At 41.2% G+C, this 17,957-nt stretch overlaps 2 protein-coding genes across 3 annotated transcripts in view; one reads left to right on the top strand and one right to left on the bottom strand.

The window, feature by feature from the left end:
• Nucleotides 1-17,957, bottom strand: part of LOC146490527 (uncharacterized) — a 103,907-nt gene that overhangs the window by 15,854 nt on the left and 70,096 nt on the right. The gene's annotated exons all lie outside the window — the stretch shown is intronic.
• Nucleotides 7,670-14,828, top strand: LOC146490531 (Fc receptor-like B). Its single transcript, XM_085153099.1, has 6 exons — nt 7,670-8,103; nt 9,527-9,568; nt 13,593-13,847; nt 14,030-14,272; nt 14,416-14,559; nt 14,631-14,828. Exons 1-6 carry the CDS (start codon nt 8,073-8,075, stop codon nt 14,708-14,710), a joined length of 795 nt encoding a protein of 264 aa, XP_085009225.1. The 5' UTR covers nt 7,670-8,072; the 3' UTR covers nt 14,711-14,828.

Genomic DNA, 17,957 nt, shown 5'->3' with positions numbered 1-17,957 from the left:
AAGCCGTGGAATTTCCCGACACTGCCACAGACAATGAAATAATGTTCCTTTATCTTGTGAACACTTTCCACAGTTCTCAGGTATATTTGATTCTATGTATTCATCCCAGTGCTGTCACATAAATCCTCATTAACCATCTGTGCTGGATTCATCTGAGATGTGCATAAATGTATATAAATGATGATGTCACAGTCTCTCTGTCTACCCTGTGGGAGGGGCCTAAAGTAGGCATGAGCATTACAGCCATTTCCTCCAGACTGAGAAAACAAAGCTGAAGCAGAGAAACTAGAGACAGAGCAGCAGCAGCCACACAGACAGGAGGCGTCTGCATCAGTGACTCTTTGACATTATGTCCACATCAAAGCAGACACACACTGGGACAACACACAGGAAGATGATGGACGAGGTGGGAGGCGGAGCTAGTCTCCAGTTTCACCAATCACAATCCATCAGGACTGTTCATCAAATGAAACGCTCGCGTCGTAACGAGACGTCGACACGACCAAACGCCATCACAGACACGTCTCTGCTCGCTGTCAGAAGACGAGGACGATGAAACAGGAAGGATTGAACTCTTCTGTGACATCAACGCCAGCAGAGGCTGAAACACATCCTGACCTTGAACATCACAGATCCCCACGGGCACACTCCCATCTCACACATCACATCCTGTAAGAGGAGGAGAGCGCCGGGGTCGTGCTCAGGAGATATGAAGTTCAGTTAGAGCAAAGAGCATAAAGCAGCATGTAAACAAAGTGCACAGGGTTCATTCATGTTTGCAGGGCGCCCATCACTGCGCCGCCACAGCTGGAAGTGTGTGCGAGTGTTCAGTCACCCTGCAGGGATCTGTGATTACTCTCAGAGAAAACCAATCATGATACAGACACTTTTCTTTCTCCCTGCTGGAGGTTGGCTGGACTTCTTTACTGTCCAACAGCTGAGCTGGACAGAAACAATCCCAGGTTTCCCTGACTGAAGGTCACCATGCTCACCTCAGCGTGGGAGGAGTTTCAGGCCTTCAGACAGACGGCTGCAGGTCAGTGCTGCACTGACGTTGTTGGGTCCTGAGTCATGGGGACAGCAAACGACTTGTCAAAGCATCTGCAGGAGAAGAAAGCTGAACTTTATTAAGCAGCAAAAGGACATCAAAGCACTAGATGTGAGTAAAGAGCTGCTCCTCGGCCCCATCATCGTGTGCTCGCTGCAGCTTCTACATCAGGTTCTAGTGGACAACCATGAACCTGAACTCAACACCTGAAACTGTCCAGCAGCTCTTTGTGTCTCCACGTCTCTGCTGGATGGACTCACCCACTGAAGCCAGGACTCAGTGTGGAGCTGGGTGTGGAAAACGTCCTGTATCACCATCACATGACACAGAGGGTCCACAGAGGGTGTCACGGGTAAGCTCACGGTCACTGGGAGGCTGAGTGTGGAGTCAGTGTTGCTGTGGTTTGTGTGTGTGTGGAGATGAAACACACCAGTGTGTCCTGTCACATCTGTTTGACCTCTGTCACAGTGAGCTGACCTCTGCTCCTCCTGCGTCTCTCACTGGACTAACTTTGTTAGCTGGACAACGATCGTGTCCACAAAATGTTTCCTTACAAGGTGAACGACGTTTCATTTAAACTGAATCTTGGATTTTATTGTGAAAAACCTCCTTCAAACATGTCCGAGCGTTACAGAGTCTGTGGATTTTCCCACAGACGTTGCTCCTGTGCTTCCACAGCTGTCACACAGACACATTACCGACTTCATGTCCAACGAAAGCTGCCAGATTTGTACTTTTCCACATCCTTAAATGTGTTTTCAAATTAAAAGCAGCACTTCCTGTTTCCATGGAGGAAACGTAAACCACGTGGGAGCTTTAAACATTAATGTGTTTTCAAATTAAAAGCAGCACTTCCTGTTTCCATAGAGGAAATGTAAACCACGTGGAAGCTTTAAACATTAATGTGTTTTCAAATTAAAAGCAGCACTTCCTGTTTCCATGGAGGAAATGTAAACCACGTGGGAGCTTTAAACATTAATGTGTTTTCAAATTAAAAGCAGCACTTCCTGTTTCCATGGAGGAAATGTAAACCACGTGGGAGCTTTAAACATGAATGTGTTTTCAAATTAAAAGCAGCACTTCCTGTTTCCATGGAGGAAATGTAAACCACGTGGAAGCTTTAAACATTAATGTGTTTTCAAATTAAAAGCAGCACTTCCTGTTTCCATGGAGGAAATGTAAACCACGTGGGAGCTTTAAACATTAATGTGTTTTCAAATTAAAAGCAGCACTTCCTGTTTCCATGGAGGAAATGTAAACCACGTGGGAGCTTTAAACATTAATGTGATGCTGTTGACGTCTCATTTTCAGACAAATAGAAGAAAGGAAGTGTGAGGTCTGAGGTCTGGTCCTTCTAATAAAGATGCATTTCCTCCAGTATAGCCATGAACTCGTGGGGCTGAATGATCACATGTTATCACAGTGATCATGAGGCTCAAAGTAAAAAGTTCAAATAGACTGAAACACTGTAGATAAAGGTCAGAGGTCACGTTGATGCCTTCATGTTTGACCACAGAACGGTCAGTCTGTGTAACAGACTCTGTGATCAGTGATCAGTGCTGTGGGTCCAGGTCAGATGTTGTATCTCTGATTCTTTCACGTCCATGTTAAACAGCTGCTGCGATGAACTGTGACTGTTAGCAGTAATTAAATATGTCTGCACACTGTGAGAGAGCCGTCCTCCATCAGTGAGGCTGACAAACGCTCACACTGGGAACAGGAAGCAGATTTCTGTCTGACTGTCCTGATGGACAAAGGATGAAATCCTCTGTGACACAGTCAGCCTGTTACAGCCCATAATAACAATGAACACTTATTAAAATATGAAAGGATCACGTTAGATAAAACTGTTTTTAATAACATATGTAAACAGATCCAACAACATTGACACAGTTAAGATCAAATCATTAGTTCCAGCTCACATGGACTGGAGTGAGGACACCAGTGACTGAAAGAACCAGTGTTTCCATCAGACTCATGAACATCATCATGTGTTATGTTAGTGTCTCATTCAGCACAGACACATTATTTCTGTTAGGTCCTGTCAGCTGTCAGCACTCTGTACAAGCACGACTGTGAACAACAGACTTCTTTTGAATGTGTCACATAAACATTCAGTGTGGATTTGATCCAGATGTTTCTCCGTATGTAAGTTACTCAGGCATCAAATAGATTTGAAGTCTTTATGATCCTGAGCTGACTTCAAACAAGGAGCTTCTCAGACTAACAGCACGAGCACAAAACTGAAAGGATGAGAAACAAAAGTTTGATTTTAATGCTTCACAGAAAATCTATTTGAATACGCTGGAGACTCATTTAGGTCACTGCTGTTGTTTCACTCAGTGCAGCGTTTCTGAAATGTCTTTGTATTATAGTGAATTTTGAGCTTTGCAGGATACAAAGAAGAAGAAATCAAAGATTACAGCAGGTAGTTGTACAGAGGACGTCAGCTGATGGAGCAGAGGGAGGCCGACTGTGGATGAATGAGGAGGTGAAGGCCTGCAGGCGGGTGGAGACAGAGGAGGTGATGTCACTAATGACTTCAGAGCAGCTTTCTCCTTATTAACATAGTTGTTTGGTCACGTTGTGTTGTAATGAGACACGTACAGTTTGTGGACCCGGGGCTTTGTGTGTTTGTGATCAGTCTTGGTGTTGAGGATTTCTCATGTTCAGCTCCAACAAAGTTGGAGCTAAAACTCTTCCTGTAGCCACGTGTGCTTTGCATTCTGCAGCAAAGTTCTACAGATGTGCAAAGATCTGGGCGAGCAATGAGCTGTGACATCAACATGAACTTTCTGTTTCCTCCAAAAGTCCACAGCACTTCCTGTTGTTGCTCAGACGTGACTGAGAACTCTTTGAAATGACTTAGCGTTAGCTGTATGCTAGCTACACTCTGACTTTCAGCTCAACGTCTTTTGCCACCAGGATGTTTCCCTCAAAGATGCTGGTAGGTGGATCTGACTGTGGCCAATCACCACCTGCGCCGCCCTGATCAGATACCCAGCTGGGATAATGAGCTCGCCAAAGGAGAAGACTGAAAGCACTGACACGAGGAAGGAACGAGTCAGAGGACCAGTGAGTGTCAGCAGAACCACTGTTCAGGACGAGACCACAGACATCAGCACGACTGACCGTGTACTTAGTGAAAACCTCAGACAGCAGAAAGCAGAGAAAGAGGAGGAGCAAGGAGAGCAGCCATGATGGAAGGACAGGTATGTACCAGCAGCAGATAGAGGAAGTGGCTCTGTAGATATTTATAGTCAGTCCTCATGCATGTGCTGTGCATATAGTAAGTGTCTGTCATGAAGCTGTCATGTGTGCATATCTGTGGTCAGTAAAGCTGATTGTGATTAATAGCTACACCACAGAGTGCCCAAAGAGTTGTTGCATTGTTAGCCTTGTTTAGGGAGGGCTGGGGTTTCTTTGGAGCCCCAATTCATTAAAGTTAGTTCAGCACCGAGTGAAAAGAATCCCTGAAGACTCAGCACAGAAAGTGTGGGACACAAGTTTGCTTTGGAGACATGGACTGAGTTAGAAAACTAGCCAACATGATTTATAACGGACAGTCATCATTAATGATGGAGAACTGAAAGGACATGAAGGCTGCGCTGTTACACTTTTTGATAGCTGGAAACTTTAACTGTCATCAGAAAACATCAAATATTCTGGATCCTCTCTGCAGTGTCTCGTCTTTCCTCTGTGACTTCTGTGGACTTTAGCTCAAAAATGTTTTTAAATGGTTTGTCAGCAAACTGACCTCTGACCTCTGCAGTACTGACCTGTACAAAGAGCTGTCAGTCTCAGCTCTTCTCTCCCAGCACTGGTGGAGCAGGTGTAGTCGCTGCTGACAGCCATTGTTGGTTTTCTCAGAGACAGGCGGAGGTCTGCAGTGTTGAGAGCATCAGCTCTCATCGATGTGCGCCGCTGTAACGCTGCTTTTGTCCTCTGACATCACCAGGTATGAAATCCAAGTACTGACAGGGCAGCAGGACAGATCTTTCCCCCTCATTCACTTCCATGAGCACAGCCAAGGCATGCTGGGAAACTGAGGACACACCAACAGATGTAGAAATGACCTGCATGCTGTGGGTTTGTCTCCTCACAGGTGACCAATTAGCTGCAGAAACCCAAGCCAGGTGTCTGAATACTGACACATGGACTCTTCTTTATAATAACTACACAATAGTGAGCATTAGTATGTAGTTTATTAATGGAACCAAACTGTTCCTGTTATAGCTGACTTTCAGGACCTCCAAGTCTGCACTTATGTTTATTATCAGTTGGAGCCCCTCCTCATTCTTCTTCTTCTTCTTTGGTGCAACCCTGTAAATTTTGGGGTACCCCTTTGGCCCCTCCCCTTTGCTACAATTCCCCTGTGGGAGAGGTCGGTGTCATTTCTTTCCCAACACTGTACAACACACATATAATGTATATTTAGCCACCCTGATGTTTCTGATTGTGTTTTTAGGTCAATTATTGTCATCATTGTGTCTTTGCTAGATGCTGTGAATGTGTAGTACGTGTGTGCCACAAATGTGTTACAGGCACAGTCTATGCTAGCATGAATAGAGCTTGCTAGCTTGGAAGTTGTGGTGGGTGGAGCTAACCCTCGTCCCTCCTGTTTGCATTTGGTTGTAGGAGCTGGAGCGAGCAAGTTAATGACTTGGAGCTCTTTGTTTCTTTGACCTTTCATTGTCAGACACAACGTAGGAACACGCCGGTTACATTAAGACAGATTTAAAAGATCTGGATCAATAAGTTCAGAACATCATCAGTGACAGCAGTTTTATATGTCTAAAGTATGACACACAGACAGACCAGTTATTTAGGAGCTGTTATGGTTGTAAATTATAGGTTTATTACTCAGAAAATGATTAATGAAGTATTTAGATAATAATGATGTTTCAGATGATTAACATACAGGATAATTCTGGTTCTATAAATGTTATGAAGTTTGATTTCTCTGAGGTTTCATAAATACTCATCTCTGACTGTAATTTCTGGTAACTGAGACACTTACTAGTTGTTATTGTTAGTTAGTGCTTTTGTCTGATCTCAACGAAGGTGACGATTATTCAGACTTTCAGGAGTTTTAGATGAAACTGAAAGGCCCACAGAACCAAACACGTCTCAGCTGTGATCACAGCAGAAACAGAAAAACACAAAGTGATCAAACACATACCAAAGCCTACACTGCCATCTAGTGACAGAAACTAGTACTGCTAGACAACCAGGCTGCTTTAAAGCAGGTGATATTTAGGTTGAAAAATCAAAAATAAGTTGATAATAAACATTTGACAAAATCTTTTGGCAGCTAACATCTGGAAGTGAGCTGTTCTTTGGTGGTAATTAACAGTTTATTCTTGTTGGTAATTATGTAATGAAGGGTAGCAGTAAAAGTCACACACACACAGAAATGTTCCTCCATGGCTGACAACAACAACTACAGACACGTCTGTGACTGCGATGAACACCTGAGTGTAAGACGAGGACTGAATATGATACAGTAACAGTCAAATATGAATGTGTGTAACAGCATGATTATGTATTATACATATATCAGAAATATGTGACATTTTACAGCATGTCAAATCTATCTGAGCATGAAACCAGTGTTAAAACCATTTCAGTCTCAGTCAGTGTTACTGAAACATTCATCTCCAACAGCATCACTGACAGACAGTTGGAGCAGCTACAGTCAAATCATTGATCAGTGTTTTTACAACATTAGCTGCTGTTGCTGCACTAGTGCTGCTGCTCTCTTTCTCTTATTGTAGGTCTTTAGCTAACAACATCAAGTGTCTTCATGTGACTGTTGTCTAATGTTCAAATGTAGATAACACCACCTGCACCACCCTGTTCCACAGCACAGCCCTCTCATGTAGGCTTGGCTGCAGCACATATTAGCAGCTGCAGTGACATCAGCTTTCTGTGCAGCACTAGACAGGAGATCCCGCTCCATAGTGTCATCACATCTACAGACGGTTACATGTTCTCACCTGGTAATAAGAAGCTCCAAGATTAACAGACTGAAGGAAATACAAATGAAAGTTACAGTAAACTGAAATCTTGGAAACACAACATGAAACAGCGTGGGAAATATGTTCATGTTGCATAAAACATGTGTTGCATTACAGATATTTCTATATTTAAGGTGGGATGGGCTCATCCACCCACTCTCACACCATCATATCACCATCCTGGGTTAGTGTCTTGGTCTCAGCTCACAACATCAGCACAGTCTCGGCTTGGCTGAGGTAGTTGAGTGGTTCTTGTTGTCCCTGACAGCTGCAGGGACAGTGCCATCAGCCATGCAGCAGCACAATGACTGCTCAAAGTCAGTGTGGCTCAGTCTACTGTAAACATTGTCCTAAAGTGGTGGCAAAGTGGCTGCAAGCTGCCTGTACATGCACTCCCAGTACGTGCACCTGCAGATGATATCCACAAAGCTCTGAGTGTCACAGAGTGGGCCTGTGCTCAGGTCACTCTGCCCCATTGAATTCTACTGACAGAGTTTTACAAGTGTTTTTTTTTTTTTTTCATGTTTCTGATATGGTTGATAGATGATCTCTATTTGTTCACTTCACCATCTACTAGAAACACACTGGAGAAGACATCATTGGCTAATCCTGAAAAGTGTTGTATGGTTCCTTTTCAGCCTCTCTTTAAATGCTTTCATAAGTCTGTCTTTTTTTGTTGTCATGTTACACTGTCCAGCAGCTGAATTCATGTGATCTCACATTAGTATCTGTAGAGCAGCCAATAGAAAAGTTGCCCTCTATGAAAAAAACAAAAATCAAACAAAGCTGTGGTTGGTCAAAGTTCCCTGTCACTGGTTAGATTCTCTAAAAGCTAATCAGAGCTCAGATGGGTACAGTGGACTCCAAATTTACCAAAGAGGCAGTCAAGAGAGCAGGCGTGAAACAGCAGCAGTAGGTTTATTTCTGTGTTCACACTGAAGAAATCAGGAAGAGGAAGCTGGGCGAAGGGGTGAGGTGTAATTGTTCAATCTTTATCAGACACCATGAAGCCTGCATCAGTCACTCTGCTCCTCGGTGAGTCACATACAGAACTTCTGTGGATTTGTTCATTTATGACAATGATTAATAATGATTATTATCTTTATTATTACTGGTGGAATTGCTGCAAAGCATCACATCCCATGATGTACATGTCATATTTTTCTTGTTGTTACCCCCCCCCCCCCCCCCCCCCCGGAGGTTTCTATACTAGAAAGTAAAAACAGGGTTTTGTGAAATCATCAGAAGCATAATAATAAATAAATATGTAGCCCAATAACTATAAACTCCAGAAAGCTACACAACATGGGGTGGCTGCTTAACAAACACAAGTCTAACTTAAGTTTTACACTTTTTTTGGTAGAAAAAATGAAATTGTTGCTTAAATTTACCCAAAATGTCAGAAATCTGCACTGTCATGAACAAAAATTTAGACCTAATTTTTCATGATTTGTTGGGTTAGCCCTCTTAGGTCCCAAATATAACTGTATTTCACCTTCAAATTGTTTAATGATTTTTTTCCTGCCTTGCTTGGTGTCATTCTTTTCAGCTCAACCTCACGTGTCACATTTACAGTTGCTTTTTCTTTAGCTTACTGTAGTAACACAACTGATCTGAAGTCACACAAAAAAAGCAACGGGTGGCAATGAGTGAGTCTGTCTGTGACTCACTCATTGCCACTCTTCCTCCTTCCATCTCCTCATCTGATCTATCGCTGTCCATCTGAGAACAAGGCACAATTTGCTATTGCATGAATCTATTATTTCATTATCACACTTAACAACTCTCACACCTAATAAAGTAATGTTAGAAAATGTTATAGAAGCAAAATGTTGTGTGTATCATTGTTTTTATGCTTGAGTAATCATTTCAAAAATCTATACACATAAAACTTCTGTAAAAGCCCTGTAGCTGAAATGTGTTCCCTAAAACGGTGGACAGAGCTACCCTGACACCCTTACCCAGTGAGCTAGCAGCTATGACCAGCACATGTGTGCAGGTAATAAAAGAACAGGTAATGTTTGTTGCTCTGTTGCACACACAGCATGCTCATTTAGTGTTCAGATTCAGAGCTGATGGAGATCTGAGGGACACTGTGTTGATCATCACAGAGCTGCTTTTTTTTTCTTTGAATAAATAATGAAAATTAATGAAGGAATCACATATATGAAACACAGTGTTCCTGTTGTGTGTCTCTTCTGTGTGGGTAAACAGCCTCTGGCCTCAGTTTATTTCAGGTTCTCTAGTTTTTCAGTTGAGCTGAACTTTACTTCCTGTTCACTTTGTTCCTTCCTTAAACAGTCGACTAATTAAAATTAGAAATGCAGAAAGTTCTCAGTTCTCTTATTTTTTCCTTCCTTACAGCTGAACTCTGAGAGCTGATTAATGCTTGAGTGTGATGAACCTGCACCTTATGATAATATTACTGTATATGAATGAATCTGTCCTCCTGTTGCAGGTGTGGATATGCTGCTGCTGTCTGTGCTCACAGTTTCTGCAGGTGAGTCCATGGAAGATTAAAGATTTAAAAACTATCTCAATTCTTTCATCTGTATTAAAATGATCAGCACTGCTGCTTTACCAGGTGTAACAATTAAGTTTAACATCCAGGCATCCATGAAAACAGAAGTTATTAAATTTAACGGAGTTAGAAGTTAGTAGGAAGTTAGCTCGCTAGTTTCAGCTCTGCTATCACTTCCAACATAATTGAAGACAGAAGTGGCTCATTATCTGATGCCGTCTCCAGACCAGTATTAGACATAACCTGAGTGGTTGATGGCTCCGTGTCAGAGCACTGGCTATGAATTTTGGACGGATCAGGCCTTAACTTAACGAACAAGTTATCAATCGCTCTTTTTGTATTTTCTCATTATCCACAGCTTGTATCGGGCCTAGGCTTCTCCTCTCTCTATCTGCCTGCACCTTCAAACATACACGCACGTAGGCCTGCAGGAATATGTGGACCACAGTCAATCAGAAAGGTCCTGCCCCTGACTATCTCTGATTGGTTTAGACCACGATATGGGCACAATGTGTGTCTGTTGTTGATGACACAGAGACTTTCAGAATTGTGGAGACTTCTGTTTGTTTTTTTTACTCAAACGGTGGGATCTAAGTTTTTTTTTTTATCAAATTGGTCGTACTTCAAAGCCCTGTGTCAAACTCCAGTCCTCAAGGGCTGATATCCTGAAACTTTTACATGCGTCCCCGCTGCCACACACTTGAAAAAAATGAGTAGGTTGTTGACTTTATAGAACTTGACAGCATGTTGAGGTGGCAGTTCAGCCATTTGATTCTTCAGCAGGCAGTCAAGTTTTATACAGTCTTGCTAATGACCTACTCATTTCCCATATGGAAAAGATATATATAAATCTTATAAAGTTTTTATCTGTCTTGTATGAAAGTTGTATGAAAAGCATACAAGAGTGAAAACAGATATAAGATCCCTTGAAAAATTATATAATGAAACTTGTATGTTTTGTATACTTACTAAAGAAATATATGAAAGTAATGAGAAAGTGGCCACTTTCATGAGTAAATCATATATGTTTTTACTATTTCTTTTCCATATGGATTTATTCAGGTGTGAAACAGCTAATGATATGAACAGAGCTAGAATGACCACAACAAGGAGCCAAATGCAAAAAGTCATCGCTTTTTAATTAATTAATGCCAATTAATTACATTTAATTAAAGAGGAATATTTGCCCCAAAATCACAAATGTTTTTTGTTTTTTTTAAATTTAAATAGGTTTTAGTGGGCGAAAGAATAAATAATAGACATGGACACAAATATTGTTTACCCCCGCGCCTTTTTTATTTATGGGGGGAAAAAGCATTTAAACTACATTTCAATTCAAAACAGAGAAAAAAACAATATCCCCAGCCAAAACTGGGCAGTCTTAAAAATAAAGTGCTATTTTAAGTTTTTTAAGTACATTTTCAAAATGGTATTGTCTTTAAATAATAATATAAATTTTCAACATAAAGTGCAGTTTTTCTTCTTAATAAAATAAGGCAGCAACATGAAAGGTTATTTGACCAGCTTCACCTTTAAACTCTGAGTAACATTAGCCAAGATTATTTTTAAAACAGTGTGATCATTTTAGTGCAAAAACGAACAAACCCATTGCACTCACAATATCTCCATGCTTATTTAGTCTCTGTCTCTTTCAGCCAGTTATTTAGACAAACTAGCCTGTTCACATTGTCAGAGCTCAGGGCAGCTCTCGTTTTGTTACTATGTGACCTGCAGGTGAGAACAGTCTCTCACATGGGACAGAAGTGGCAGGACTAATCAGACGGGCCAGGACAGACAGCTGTGGGTGGGTCCCTGCTCGACTGGACCATCACTGCAGCGGTAGTCTGTCTGGCTGCTGGTGGATTTTGCTCTGTACAAACTCAGGGCCCTGTTACACAGGCGTCCTTATCTGAATCACAGAGGAGCTCTTTGTCTTTGCTGGCTCCTTTGTGGTAGCATTGTTACACTGTTCCTGCAGCAGGACCTCAAGGCTGCTCCAAACCTCTTCTCGCTCTTTCCTTGATAGACACTTTAAATCCTTAAAGTGTGGTCGAGCACTGTAGCTATCTGGAGCCACTGATGGTTGAGTGTAGCTACACGTTGGGATGTGCAAAGCTGGTAGAGACATACCCTAAACAACTGGCAGCTGTAATTGCAGCAAAGGTGGTTCTACAAAGTATTGACTCAGGGGGCTAACGCACACCCCACTTTGCAGTTATTTATTTGTAAAAAATGTTTGGAATCATGTCTGATTTTTGTTCCACTTCTCACGTGTTCACCACTTTGTGTTGGTCTTTCACGTGGAATTCCAATAAAATTGATTCATGTTTGTGGCTGTAATGTGACAACATGTGGAAAAGTTCACAATACTTTTGCAAGCCACTGTATTTTGAGTCATCATCGGAACATGAGACGTATGTCTCACCTGCAAGAAGCTCAGTCACAAACCTGCAGTAGACAGTTCAAGAAAGTAATTTTTAATCTACACAATAACTGTCAACTAAAGAGCTTTTTGAAGAAAGAGTAACAATAAGTTAAAACAGTTTTATTTACCTGCATGGCTCAAGGACAGTCGCCAGCTTTTGGATTGTTACCACTTGCTACTGGTGTATTTCCTCCATACTAGTGGGGCTATCTGTAATGCATCTAATTTTGCTTTTTTTTTTTCAGTGTCATAAAGCTGTTGAATATTACTTGAAATAGTCTTTTGGCACAGCAGTTGGAAAGTTGGATCACCTGATGCTAACTTCAGCACATTTTGTCCGATGTTGACTTACTAATTTAGGTCCTGAAGCCAGTCCAGGTTTGGGCTGCCAAACTGGGACTACTAGCGCTAACAGCTCCGGCAGTTTCTGTGCTCGCTGCAAAGTGTTTTGCATTTACATGGTACCGTAACGTTGAAGTGCTTCGGTGGTATGCAAACTCATTTTTGCACAGATTGAACAAAACCACGCTATAATCAAGGCTTCCATTGTTGCTTCCATGTTTAGTGGGTAAAAAAAACAAAACTTCACATTTTAAAAGATGTCTACTACCAGTTTCTGAATGGTACAGAGCTGGATTTCACAATATTACAAAATAAGAAATTTGTAGTGAAAACAAAATGAAGAAAATACTGTTTGCTGTATAGCCTAAAGAGCTTGGAAGCTGCAGCTTTTTTTGCACTGTCCTACTGTATATCCTGTATACTAGTATACAGGATATACAGTAGGATATACAGTAGTGTATTACTGTATACTAGTATTCTTATTGTATATATTGTATGTCTTATTCATCTGTTCCTCTGTCTCTCTTGCTGCATTGAGCATGTGTATGACAAAAGAATTTCTCTCGGGATAAATAAAGTTCTTCTTATCTTATTTTATCTTATATGCTATATACATTTTCATTGAACTCTCATGCTGAATTGAGTAAATATGGCAAACTGTACTGCAAAACTATTTTTTTAAAATAATATTTAACTAAATATTAAATATTTAAATATTTAATATTTAAATAAATAAATATTTAGTCAGAGTTAAATATTTAACTATTTAACTTACTTTTTGAGTTATAATTACAGAACAATTTGGAAACCAAACCATATTGAATTTTGCACTACCTGGACATGGCAGTGTAAATGACCATGGCAGACCCCATCTCATTTGAAAGCTTTCCAGCATCTTTATTAACACACGGTTGCTGAAACAGAACACTCAACGGCTGCAGCTCTCCCACTGCCAGCTGCACACATCACCAAGAACGACAAAAAAAACACACAGGAAAGAACAGCTCTTTATGCCGGCGAGGCATGATTGCAGGTGCTGCGCAGATGCGTCCATCTCGCCTGCAGCAGCATCACAGACCACGACCCGCCACAGGCAGTCTACTGATAATTAGGTTTTTGAAGTCGGGACATGATCCCTAATAGACACCAGTGGAAACAATTAATGGTTCATCTACATGCAACCCTGATACTGAGTGCAATGGTGTGTGTGTGTGTGTGTGTGTGTGTGTCCTCCAGTGTTTCTGAATGTCAGTCCAAACCGTCCTCAGTTCTTCTCAGGAGAGTCTGTGACTCTGACCTGTGAGGGGGTTCACAGCCCTGATGGTTGGACCCTGAAGAGAAGAAATTACATAGAAATAAAGAGCTGTGGTGAAGACTTTGGCCAGTTTGATGGTTCCTCATGCATCATCTCAGATCTGGAAGCGATGTCATCTTCCTGGTGTGAGGACAGATCAGGACAGAAGAGTGACGAGCTCAACATCTATGTATCAGGTACAGAATCTTTGTGATGATTTGGTGTCTTTTTCTGTTGTTTTTGTGGTGATTTGAGACTTTGACCTGCTGCAGGTGCTTTTATTTGCTGCTCATGTTGTTTATAAGTCTGTTACAGAGTTGCTGTACAATCATCCACTAGCTTCATGAGTTTGTGTTTCTGTCTGTCTGTACTTGTTTAGATCACGTGATCCTAGAAATGCCTGCTCTGCCAGTGATGGCAGGAAGTAATGTCACTTTGAGCTGCAGACCTCGTTATGACAGTTACAGAGTCAGGTCCATCGACAGGGAGTCTGACAGGGAGAGCTTCTCTGCAGTCCACACCATCTATAATGTGCAAAGGTCTGATGAAGGCGTCTACAGCTGCAGTGTAATCTACACTGATATGGTGATGGTATCAGGTCATAGCAGGCTGACTGTTGCAGGTATTTAAAGCTAACAGCAACACCTGTTTCTGATTGAGTGACAGCTCATGCTGAAGTAGAGTGTTGACCTTCCAGTATTTAGCACCTCAATGTGACTGAAACACAAACTTGTCCTTATTTCCATGTGTTCTGCTCTTCCTCAGCTCCTCGTCCTGATCCCACATCTCCTTCTCCTCCTCTGTCTGTGTCTATGCTCAGAGTCTTCTGCCATCTGCTGGTTGTATGTCTGTACTGCATCTCCACCATCCTGATGCTGTTGATCTGCTGTAGCAGGAACAGGAACTCAGGTGAAAACTCAGATATGCACTAACACAGACTCTAATCCACCTCCATTATAACATCTTAACTCTGCCTACAGGAGAGGAACCTGCCATATCCATGTATGATGATGTCACTGCTGATGTCACCACTGATGTCACCACTGAGCATGAGTTCTGAACTCAAATCTGAAGGAGCTGCACTGTAACATTTATGCCTAAATATTTCCACATGTAGCATCAAGCTGACTGTTTTCTGTCTTGTCTGCTCATGCCAGTAAAGCTTTGTGTGAATTTGTCTCTGGCTGATTGGAGTTTACTTTTAACTGAAAAGTTTGACCCACAGGTTAGCTTCTCTAATCTGTCATGTGGCCTCTTGTGGCAACTATCTGCAATATTCACAGAGATGGAATGAAGTCAATAAATAATACTGGAGATGAAATTTATTTTAATAACATTGATCTTTCAACCATAGACACAAATTTAGTGTTGACCAACAATTCCCATCAATATTTCCTGTCTGAATTAAAAGGTTTGGCTTACAGGTTGTAACTCCGAAATAACAACACAGGCACGGCTTCTTCAAGACGGGCACTTTGCTGCATTTAAAACTACAAACACAGAACACAAAGGCTTTAAGCGCTTCGGTCTATCATAAGTAACACTTGTGCTTTAACAACAACAAAAAATTACCTCGTGGCCGCCTGCCACTTCGGAGGTCCTAGAACAATAACTTTACACTCCTGCACATTCTAAATTAAAACATAAAATAATTAGAACACCATACATTACAAATTTTCACAATATTACAATACAGTTATAGCAAATGACAAATAACTTGTACAGCTGGTAGACTAACCAGGCCTGTGCAGATAGCTCGCTGAACTCCTTAGCGTGATTATTAAACGTGGGCTCACAGGCTATACTATCACGGCCAAACTTCGCGATAATAGCGGTGTAACAAAACTTGTTCTTTGTGACAAGATAAACATGTCTCCTATACAAGATAAACACACCTTTACAATATTGTCCACAGAAATGTACAAGCAAGAACATTTTAACTGCTGCGACCATGAAGATGGTCTAGAAGCCTGTTATTATTATTATTATTTAAATTTAAGGGAACATCTGATTCCTTCCACAGATTTTTTTAATGACATTAATAGAGATATTTCTTTAGATTTTGTCCCTTAGAAGTAGTTCAAGAATTATTTTAGATTTGAAAGAAGGGTTTTTTTCTTCAGAATTGGGGATTTGAGTGTCTACGTAGGTTCTCAGTCATCCAGGTCATGGTAATCTGAGGAGCTTGGGAAAAGAAGGGACTGGACTTCTTTAGGTTTCTTAAAGAGGTTTCATCAGAGACACTTCTTCATTTCTAAGACCAAATGGTGGAGAGTATTTAAGCCCTGGTGGAATTTCTCCCTTAAGAAGGCTGCCGACCCACTTTTGATCATGTGACTCATCACATGAACTAAGGTCTTCTCTCAGAAATGCAGTCTTACACGACTCTCTTCTCTCCTCCTGTTATCCCCCAAAACCCCATTTCCATAGAGAAAGCTGTGTCAGCTCCCAAACAGACAAAAAACAAACTAAAAACCAACAAAAAAACAACTTAAACATAAAAAATCACAAAGAAAGAGTATCCAGTATCAGTAACAGTATCCACGACAGCACCAAAGAGTGAAACAGTGAAATGTGGATTATTAAACATTAGGTCTCTCTCTTCTAAGTTTCTGTTAGTACAGAAACTTATGACTCTGGGTACTGTAGCTCCCGTGAAAAAGAGAGCTTCATATCAGAAGTACTTGAGTCCCTGGTATAGCTCTCAAACCTTAAAGCAGATAACTTGAAAGCTGGAGATGAAATGGTGTTTCACAAAGATCATCATTTAGCCTGGAGAAATAGGGTTTCTGGGTTGGACTCTATATGAGCAGCTTCCACTCTGGTTTCACTCTTAAACACACTTGTTTGATTTCACTTGTAAAAGTTGAAAAATATTTTAGTGCAAAATTATTTGTTGGTACATCTTTTGAGGGTCAAATATCTTGTTTGATTTGAGGAATGAACTGTTAAGGTGGAAAAAATGAATCAGGTTAAAATACTTTAAATCAGTGCAGATGTATAATGTAATTTAACATGCTGATAATGGTTGTAGTGGGCTTGTAATGTAAATGTGTCTGATTAAATGTGACATTAATGGTGACGCTGCATAAACCTGATAAAACAGTTCTGTTAGTGGGTCTGTGTGATCAGCATCAGTGGGTTAAGGTGAGGCCTTGACTAGCAGAACGTCATGTTGGTGACAACACATGAGCCAACATCAGACTCCGAGCGCTACGATGCTAAAGATCAGAAGATCCAGTGTGACATCATCGTTACCTGGCAACAGAAGCCCTCATCTGACTTTATTGGAGGATATTTACACCAGCAACACTGTTTAGTTTGATATGATGGATTAACAACATGCTGTGATATCCAGTTCATCTGTAATAGATACTGGATCTAATCAGTCAGCAGATATTTGATCACCTTATTTATAACTATACTAGAAACAAACACAACTGTGTTGGTGATTCATGCAAACTTGCATATCAGCCTTTGAAGGTTTTGTAGTATTGAGAACAAAGAGGTTGTGTTAGGGCTGAAAAGCCCGACTTGTTCTCCTCTGCAGGTCATCAAATGCACCACAGAAGTTTGTATTTGCACAGCCTGTATATGTTTGATGGCTTTATTATTCTCCGTTCCTCTGAAGCAGCTGCATTATAACCAATCTGCTCCTTTGTGGCCATTTAAAACAGCCTTAAATAACTGTTGTTATATTTGTTGCAGTTTCTGCTCCTCTTGGACAGACGACTCTTGAAAAGACATTTTTGAATTTCAACTTTTACCTGGATAAATATCGGATATATAAACGTCTGCAACAAACTGATTCCAGCTTCTACCTCATGATAGGAATGTTTTTGTAGCTCAAGATGACCTGATATCTTTCATGATGGACACATTTGACACATGTTTCACATATTATAGACCAACAAGTTATTCATAGCAGTTTAAATACGGGGAGTCACTTTTGGGCCCAGCAGATAAACCAGAGCCAATATTTCCTTCTTTATTTAAGTGACGTGTGTCACAGATGTGACCTAGTAAAGTGTAGCTGAACATTAGTAACGTTATTAACACTCTCAGCTCGTCCTTGTTCCAGACCTGAAGATCCTCTTCTTTCATTCAGCAGCAGCTTCAGGTCTCTGATGGTCCAGGGCTTGTTGTTGGGAAACAGCCCTGCTGGGATGATGGTGTCCTCACAGAAACAGTCAGTGATGCTGTTGATCTCCATCACAGAGCACGTCCCAGTCTGCAGTCTCAGTCCTGCAGGGCCTCGCTGGCTTCCTGACTCCACCCAGTCAACAACAGGAAGTGTTTGAAGTGCA

This window comes from Neolamprologus multifasciatus, unplaced genomic scaffold (genome assembly GCF_963576455.1).
Source record: "Neolamprologus multifasciatus unplaced genomic scaffold, fNeoMul1.2 chr03_unloc_1, whole genome shotgun sequence".
In the NCBI taxonomy this organism is placed as follows: Eukaryota; Metazoa; Chordata; class Actinopteri; order Cichliformes; family Cichlidae; genus Neolamprologus; species Neolamprologus multifasciatus.
This window is presented reverse-complemented; position numbering and strand designations above follow the sequence as displayed.